Source organism: Notothenia coriiceps, unplaced genomic scaffold (assembly GCF_000735185.1).
Source record: "Notothenia coriiceps isolate Sejong01 unplaced genomic scaffold, NC01 NC01_scaffold00025255, whole genome shotgun sequence".
NCBI classification, from domain to species: Eukaryota; Metazoa; Chordata; class Actinopteri; order Perciformes; family Nototheniidae; genus Notothenia; species Notothenia coriiceps.
This window is the reverse complement of record NW_011357956.1, coordinates 1-9,246: the sequence shown is the minus strand read 5'-3', so window position 1 is coordinate 9,246 and position 9,246 is coordinate 1. Positions and strand designations below refer to the sequence as shown.

Here is a 9,246-nt window from a genome sequence, read left to right as displayed (position 1 = left end):
CTGACACCTTCTACAATGAAATCGGCGATGGCGAAACACCAGAACGTAAGTGTTAAACCGTGTTTGTGTGTGTGTGTGTGTGTGTGTGTGTGTGTGTGTGTGCGTGTGTGTGTGTTATGAGATTAGGACTCCCACATGGACATGGTTGGAGTTTAATTTAATAATGGAGCATGGGATTAATTTCTTGGAGGATTCGTGCATTGGGGTTGTGTGAAAGGTGAGCTCAGGACATTAGGATTCATCCTCCATTTATCATTAATAACCACAGTGGGAATCAACATTTGACACGCTCCTTAGACTGAAAATGTTGTCACAAACATACTGTAGGAGCATTAAAACTGAGTGGTTAGAACGTGAGTTGCCACTGAGATTTAAGTAAAAAATTAACTATATGGCAGAGAGATAAAAAAAATGATAGATGGAGGGTAAATAGAGGAATATAGCAGGTTGCAGAATAGGAGAGATAAAGACAGTTACGATTGCTAGTTACCTGTACGAACATGTGGGCGTATAGATTCACACTTAAAGTATTAGCCTACAGAACAGTGAAGCTTACAAAGAAGAAATACAATCTAATCCTTTTACAACAAACACTATATGCTTTTTTTAGTTTTGACTAACATTTTAATCCTGCTTGTATTCCACTATTTTTGGTAATTTTAATTTATTTTGTAACAGAAATCTGATTACATATTTTTGTATGCAACTGTAAGGCAATATTTTATTTGTATCGTGATTCCGTGAACTGGTTACATGTAGCCTGACTGCAGATCACACAGACTGTTGGCAGTATCAAAGAATATGCTGAGCCAGAAAGGGTTTTTTTTAAAGCTCGAGCCGCAGATATAACAGCATGAGTGGCTGCTCTGTAATCTCAGTATAGCATTATGAAACACTTCTCTCCACTGTTTTGGAAAGAATCCCCTTTTTGTGCGAGGAAAGAATGTTTTCAAGTGTGTACACAAATGAGAAAGTGTTTTGTACGGGCGCCTCAAACTTTGAATTTGTTTGTTGTTTTAAACCTGGCAGGCGGTGTAATTACAGGCAGTAAAACTCTGCTCTGGGCACAGCACTGTGATTAAACCTAGACAAATGAGTGCCTTTAACACACGACTGAGAATAGGAAAATAAAGGCACTTGAAGAAAAACTTAAAGAGGTTGTTTCTGCCTGCCAAAGCAAAAATAGGTGGTAGCAAGAAGAAGGAAAACTAAGACACACGCACATGTTAAATCACTTCAGTTCCTACCTGCTTAACCTTAAAGGTGGGGTAGGTAGTTTTGGAGAAACCAGTTCGAGTGCCCTAGAATTTGAAAATACACAACCGGAAAAAATCTGCCACTTCCTTACAGAGCCCCTCCTCCAACACACACAAACGCACACATTCATGACCAATGAGGGCACGAGATCAGTTTGTGCACAGATGGAAGGCTGACAGGCAGGTAGGCCATCCAGTTACTTTAGCCGGGCTGGCTCAGATGATTGGTCGTGCTTTTTACAGCGCCACGGCTTCCACAGATGACATTTTTTAATGGATTTTTTGTCAAAGCACTTCAGATATTCATTGCTATCGGGATGTTAAGAGCATTCCATGGAATATAACAAAAAGTGTATTTCGAGGTGGTTTCTCAAACGTACCTACCCCACCTTTAACCCATGTTACACCATACGGAAATTGTGGGTGTAATAAAAGGAGAAATATGAAAGCAGTAATACGGTGCACTTATGGTGTAATATGGGTGCAATGTAGAAAATACCAATCAATTAATGTTACACAATATAAATATGTGTTTGCCCAGTTAAGGGTTAAATATCTACATTTCTTAGTGGAATACTAACCAATGGGAGCAATGTAAGAAGGGTCATGAAATAATAAAAAAATGAATGTCTGACTAAACATTTGGTTGATAAAAAAGACAAGTAAGTGTTGGCTAAAGGAGGGTACAGGTTGTACTTCTACTACATTAAGTTATTTTCCATGTGTCTGTTTTCCACTGCATGTTGTAATGTCAACGCATGGTGTCTAGATTCATTCCTGCACTGCATTCATTACAGAAGTGGAAACTATTAAAGAAATAGAACTAAACAGGTAGTAATCCTGCAATGAAATAAGTCGCAATCAATTCAAAATAAGAGATACAGTAGCATAATAGTTGTTATACGCCTTCAAACTAAGGAGGTCAAAAGGCTAAGCCCATTTCAAAGGTCATTTTACACTCTACTCCCCCCCAGATCCATCAAAATCCTTCATAATCCTGACAGACCTGACAGAGTGCACGAACACTTCTGTCTAAATTACTTTGAACCTTCGGGGACAGGCACCCAGAAACAAATCCTGCAGTCCTGTGATGAAACCGCTCTAGAAAACGTCTTTGAGTATAAACAGAGTGTGTGAGGTAAAGATGTTAATCAGAACAGTGTGTGTGACACATATTCCCACTCCCCAGGCTCTGCTTTATCTCTCCCCAACTCCCAGCAGCTACTTCCTTTACAATTCAGTCAAGGAAACGTTCTTCCCTTCAGGCAAGGAGCAAAGTGTTTTATGAGTCAATTGTGCTCCTTCTTTCTCACGTTCTTATCTCTTCACTAACATCCTCACTTCCTCCCGTGCCCCCATCTTAACTCTTCATTCTACCTGCTGTTCTCTGTGACTAAACATCCTGCAGGATTTCTTCTCTTCCATTAAACCAAAACATGTTGGACCTTGACATTCCTGTCAAAGCTCCAGAGATGATAATAATATTCAAGCAACACCTGCCCTAGCATCTGGAAACACACAATTGTGTAATAAAGTGCATTACTCTCGTTTTTAAACCCACGGACAGAGGAATGCTTTCGGAGTTTAAATAGTCGTTGAAGAGCTGTGCTATTATTATCCACGGGCGGGCATGGGACAGGGAAGATGGGGCATTGGGGAAAGAAACGTTTTTTCAGTATCAACGTAACCCAGTGATAGTTGTTTGTACATATTTGGTTAAACTACAAACAAAAGCTGGCGTGTTCATCATGTTGCATCAATATTCTTTCTAATATTCCAGTTATCGCAACAACAAAAAAAACCTTCTCTACATAGTTGCTATTCACCTTTTGTAGCTTTGAACCTTTTTGTAGCTAGGGAGTCTTAGCTAGCTTCCTAAAAGTTGATAATGCTGGCGATGCTATGCAGAGTAACGGCACATGTGCTCTGACAGGAAGTACCAGGACTCAATAAGGCAAATGTGACAAGACGTTATGTTCGGTTTCAATATCTTAACCTTTCTCTCTTTTTAATATCCCTCTGTCCAGCCACGCCCACTCCAGTCCCTTGCAGTTCTCGGGACCTGACCAAATGGGACAAACTCTTCTCCATGCTGGAGAACAGTCAGATGAGGGAGAACATGATGCTGCAGTACGCAGACGACATCATCAAAGTGGAGATGGGGTCGCTGCGCGGGGAAATGCTCAGGTTGGTTTGGACAAAGGGATCAGAGGTGCGAGTTGTTACGCTCATTAATTCGTTTTTTTGATAGCCGCGCAAGTTAAGCTAATAAAATGATTTGACTCAGCAGAAATATGAACAGCTCAGGCATGGATCCGATTTCTAGCAGAGTACTCTATAATTATTCTGAATGTATCCTGTTTCTAGAAGAGTACTCGACAAGTATCCTGAATGTATCTGCTTTCTTTAAATCTCATTTAGAGATAAGATTTAGTGCATAATGAGCCTTGGTTACTGAGAATGATACCTTCCAGAGGTTCACACTTGTTTCACTGGTTCTTCTGGTCAGGTTTGTAGCCCAGTATGGTGGTTCCTGTGGGGTTGCGGTTGAGACGGCAGGAAGAAGGATGGCCCTGCAGCTGGAGGGCCGCTTCAAAGAAACAATGGAGCGCTTCAAACCCAGAGATCAGACTTCTGCCAGGAATTCTGCCGGGACGTCCGACCACCTCGATGAGAGGCTGCAGCAGCTCCTCTCCGCAACGCTACTACAAGCTACCCGACTCGCCAAGATGGAGCACAGTTGCCTCAGGAACGGCCCACGAGCTGGGATGGGGATGGATGTTAAGACGGTATCCAAGCTCCCAGAGGCAGCAGGGAACCAGGAGCAACAGGTCCCATCCCGAGAGGGGGCTCTGGACGGCTTGCTGGCCGCGCTGCAGCAGACGAGGGAGGAACTGGGGGAGGTTCTGAGGTCATCGAGGCAAAGACAACTACCCGCAGGTGAGACATCCATCCTACAATCTGTGTGTCTGTCATTACCTCTACAACAAAACATTCCATCTTCATTTTTCTCGTCTGCTTTGACACATTCAGGTCAAGTTGCTTCTGAACGTCTAATCATGCAGCTTGTGTTATTTACAGCTTTTCCACTTATCCTGTCTGTCTCCAGGCATGTTGTCCACTCATATCCTTTTCCTTTCACTTACTGACATTAGTCTGCGTTGATACAGTCAAGTCAAAAGTAGAGAGGATGGGATAGAGGGCAGGAATAGGATCAGCGCTATAATGTATTTCTGTTTGTTGAACAGTTTTTATACCCACATTTTGTTGAGTCATCACACAAGATAAAAAACAAATTGGGTCAAACCTTTGGCTCAGGCGGTCAGACGTCGTCCATCAATCTATAAGATTTGCCTTCAGCCTTTGTCTTTGATTTTCATCTTAGTATTAGACACTTAAGGATAATAATGCAAGACAATAAACGCATGGAAAGAAAATGAGAGAACAGACGTCTTGTTGGACTGACCGTAGGCACAAATATTCTCCGATTTTTAGATGGCTTTTCTTTGAGCAGAGCTACTACTCTGATATACTGTCCATCCAAACAACAAGTCATAATAATGTTAAGTGTCACTGAGTGAGGAACCACTCATGTCAGCCGTCTGAAGTATGCACACACCTTTACAGTCCGGAATGTGAATCTGGCCTACATACAGAGAGCAGAGGGAGGGGTACTCGTTAGCCTGTCGCTACAAAAACCAAAGCAAACTAGGAAAAGCAGAACCAGATGGAAACCATCATGAACACACACACACACACACACACACACACACACACACACACACACACACACACACACACACACACACACACACACACACACACACACACACACACACACACACACACACACACACACACACACACACACACACACACACACACACCACAGCATGTTCAGCATGTGCAGCATGTGCAGCATGTGCAGCACGTTCAACCTCTTTTTTTCCTGAGTGGCAGAAACCTGAGACAAATGTAACATCAATAATAAGGATCTAGAGACTGAGAGCAGAAGAGAAGGACCAGCAGAGGGAGAGAGAGATGAACGAGTACAAAGTAAATGACGAAGGTTAGGTTCCTCCTACAGAGCTCATAAATTCAAAATGCACAAACATTGGATTATGTAATGGCGGATAAATTACCCGGGAAGGACCCCTAAAAGGAATACACAAAATGCTTTGCAGTGTAATTCATGTACAGGGACCAGACAGAAAGAGAATGAAACAAAGCAGAACAAATCCATGAACCTGACCACCCACAGAGGGATGTGTGTGTGTGTGTGTGTGTGTGTGTGTGTGTGTGTGTGTGTGTGTGTGTGTGTGTGTGGGTTTTCGTGGGGGTAGGGAAAAAAACTCTGATTCATGATCTCATCACCTGAACTTCAGCTGAACTTCTGTATCCAAGATTGCCACCTTGTGTGTGTGCACCAAATGGCTTTACAAGCATTTCAAATCCATTTTGCGCAGAGACAGTCGTAAATATAATAGAGTGCTGCAGGAATGTTCTATAAATTATGTTTAAATGCAATTTCAAGCAACGTGGAATCATCTGACCACTGTTCTTACTGTTGATTCTAATTCAGTGACCCTATCTCTTCTTGTTGCTGTTTAGGCTGTGAGATGGCACTCCTCTTCCCCATGCGTTCCCGTCGAATCTACACCTCCGTGATTCCTGAAGTCCCTCTGTCCATCTCCTCCTTCACCATCTGCATGTGGGTGAAGCCGACCGCCGTCTCCAACAGAACCGTGCTCTTCTCCTACGGGAACCGCCGCAACCCTTATGAGATCCAGCTGCTGCTCGGCCAATCCTCCGCTCTCTTCACCATCGGAGGAGAGGCTCACCTGGTGGAGGCTCGGGGGGTGGTGAGTGGATCGGAGTGGATCCACCTGTGCGGGGCGTGGACCTCCCAGCAGGGCCTGGCGACGCTGTGGGCGGGCGGGAAAAAGGTGACCTCCACACCTGGGGTCGCTGAAGGACACGTTATACCCGACGGAGGCTCCCTGCAGCTGGGGCAGGAGAGGAACGGCTGCTGCCCCCTGACTCCCAGCGGCGGCAGCGGGGTGGCCGGGTTCGAAGAAGGGTTCGATCCCAAGCTGGCGTTCGCGGGGAAGATGACGGGAGTGAACATGTGGGACAGGCTGCTTTCAGAGGGGGAGATTACCCAGCTGGCTTTGCGGGAGGGCCAGGGCTGCGAGCAGAGGGGGAACGTGGTGGCGTGGGGGGCGACGGAGATGGTGCCACACGGAGGCGCTCAGTTCGTCAACTAACAGATTCACACTCCTCGTGAGGGATGAAAGGTCACAATTGTGAATATGAGCAACATCGTAATAAGCTTTAATGCTAAAACTCACCAGAGCATCTAACTGCTTATATCACCTCTGTCCCTTTAGTTACAAGTTTTGATTATGTTTTAGTTTTTTCATCTCAATTATCATAAATCTAATGCTGCGATGGACTTTACTGGACATGTTCAGATGAGAGAAAGCTAATTTAAAGAGGCCCTATTGTGTCTTAGGGGGTTTTCCCTTTCCTGTTGTGTGTTATATACGTTTGTGTGCATGTACATGGTCTGCAAAGGCTACAGTCCCAGGGTCTATCTCCCACCCCCCCCCTTCCTGGAACTACTCCATTGGACTTCTTTGTTTACTTCCAGAACATAGTGACATCACTATGTAACACTCACGCTTCTATTGGCTAGCGCTACAACACATTGTATGTGATGGGCTAAGGGGCGGGACATCTCTAAGCTGTTGACCAATCACAACAGAGCCAGCCAGCTAACCAATCAGAGCAGACTGGGCTCTGGTTTCAGACAGAGGGTGAAAAGAGGTGCTGCAGCACAGGCAGTATGAGAACAATAAAGAGCTTTTTGAACATTAAAACGTGTAAACATGTCACAGTAGAGGAACAAAATATAAATATGAACCGGAAAATTAGTATAACATATCCTCTTTAAGGGAAGTTTATTTTTGCAGAGTGACCTTTTGAACTAAGGCAACACACACACACACACACACACACACACACACACACACACACACACACACACACACACACACACACACACACACACACACACACACACACACACACACACACACACACACACTAGCCAACAAAAAGCTTAGACACATTTTATTGTGGAAGGCGATGTGCTGTATTTACCAAAGACTCAATTAGACTGCAAAAAAAACAAAGAGTGTTTTGTTAAAGCGGACTGGTTCTGAGCCAGTGAACGGAGTAATCAGCAGACAGGCGTGCAGGAGAGGAAATGAGGTGACACAGATTTACAAGAGATTATCTTGTAACTGTAGAGTACTGATGCATTCGCTCTCTTTCTATCTAGATGCATATAGAAGCTCAATAATCAATGCAAAACCTGCTAATATAAGAAACATATGTTTTCTATCCCCTTTATGATTAAAAGCAGATACTAATGTGTTAATGGTGTAGTACAAAATACCGATGTTACTGCTGTTCTCGCTTTCATCTCAAGCATGGAAATCAGCGACAGCTTCAAACAACAATAAATTAGGGACTTATTGTTTATTACATTTGTGCAAGTTTTTTCAAGCCCTTACATTTCCATGTTTACATTTATATGAGTTATATAATTCCTGTTCTACTTTTTTCAGTGGTTCTCATTTAATTTTAGGGTAATATATGTGTGTTTTTTGGCACCGCATAAAGCAATAAGAGTAAAACTGTAATATTTCTAATGTGAATTTGACTTTTTTGCTATTTGATCAAATAACTGAGGACAATGTTTACACTAATCTTTAAGTTATCTTGTATTATACTGTAAATCGTTTTCTTTTATGTTTCTGTGTTATTCTTGTGAAAAGGTGAATGTATTTTTGTACATAAATATATTTTGTATAACATGACTGGATGAATGGAGAGTGAGGAGTGAATAAACAAGTTATAATATAATCTCTTGCTTGTAAGCAGTGTTTTTTTTTTATTTCAAAGTCATTCAAAAGTTATTCAAATGCAATAAACCTGCAACTGTTTCTGAATTAAATAAGGGCCAACGTTTAAACTCCAGTCATAAAGATTCTTTACATAAGCAAAGAAATGAATCAAATCAACATTCCCCCAAAAAACAGGTTTTGGGGGTCAAATCACTGAAACATTGAAATAATGTAGCAGGAAACAATTCTAATTATCTTAAAGAGGCCCTTTTATGCTTTTGTTCCTCTCTGTCCTATAGGGGTGAGCAGATCATTGCAGCATTACCCATAATCCCCTCTGTTTCAGCCCTGTTTCCAAAGTGCTGATTCTCTGTCTGTTACTTTAGATGAACATAAGGAGCCCCTACCCACGCCCCTCACAGAGATTTAGTTTCAAAGAACTCAATGGTGCTCTAAGAGGAGATTCAGGTGATAAGGTGGGGGTGGGGGGGGTTTCCTTGGTTGGTGATTGGCTAACGGTTACACAAGACAAAACATCGTTATGACATCATAAAGTGGCCAAAATCTGATCAGCTCATTTTCAGACAGGTTTTTTTATATAAATGGATCAAGACAAAAAGATTGAGAATCTTTTTTCCTAAACATTTCAGAATCTTTTTACACAGAGGGGACACATGTTGATGTAGAAAAGATATGAAAAGGTGGATTTTGCATAATAGGTGATCATCTTTGGCTTCTCTAGCAAAATATGTCCTCTTTAAGAAACCTTGTTTGAATAACACAGATTATGATGTAAATTCAAGACATAGATCCTGTTCATGGAATCTCCCAAAACCATCTCACTGAAAATATATCTGAAAGAGCAGATACTAAGCATGTAAGTTGATTTTGGGCTAACACATGCTTTACAGTTTCCTGAAACCCATCCAGCTATATGAAATGTAACATGTTTCACCTGCAGCTCTGCAGAGTCCCCCTTTCACACTGACTTCCATCAAACCCACCCTCCCTGAAGTCTAATCACTCTGCCTGGTCCTAACCTTACAAGCCAGAGTACAGTAACTACACATGTTACA

At 42.5% G+C, this 9,246-nt stretch overlaps 1 protein-coding gene across 1 annotated transcript; it reads left to right on the top strand.

Annotated features, from left to right (window-relative positions):
* Window positions 1-2: 2 nt before the first annotated feature.
* Window positions 3-6,820, top strand: ptx3a (pentraxin 3, long a; the record flags this gene model as incomplete). The annotated part of the gene is made up of 4 exons (XM_010783491.1): window positions 3-45; window positions 3,284-3,443; window positions 3,766-4,196; window positions 5,868-6,820. Coding segments are annotated over 4 exons (1,290 nt in total), but the record flags the coding sequence as incomplete, so codon positions are not given.
* Window positions 6,821-9,246: the final 2,426 nt, after the last annotated feature.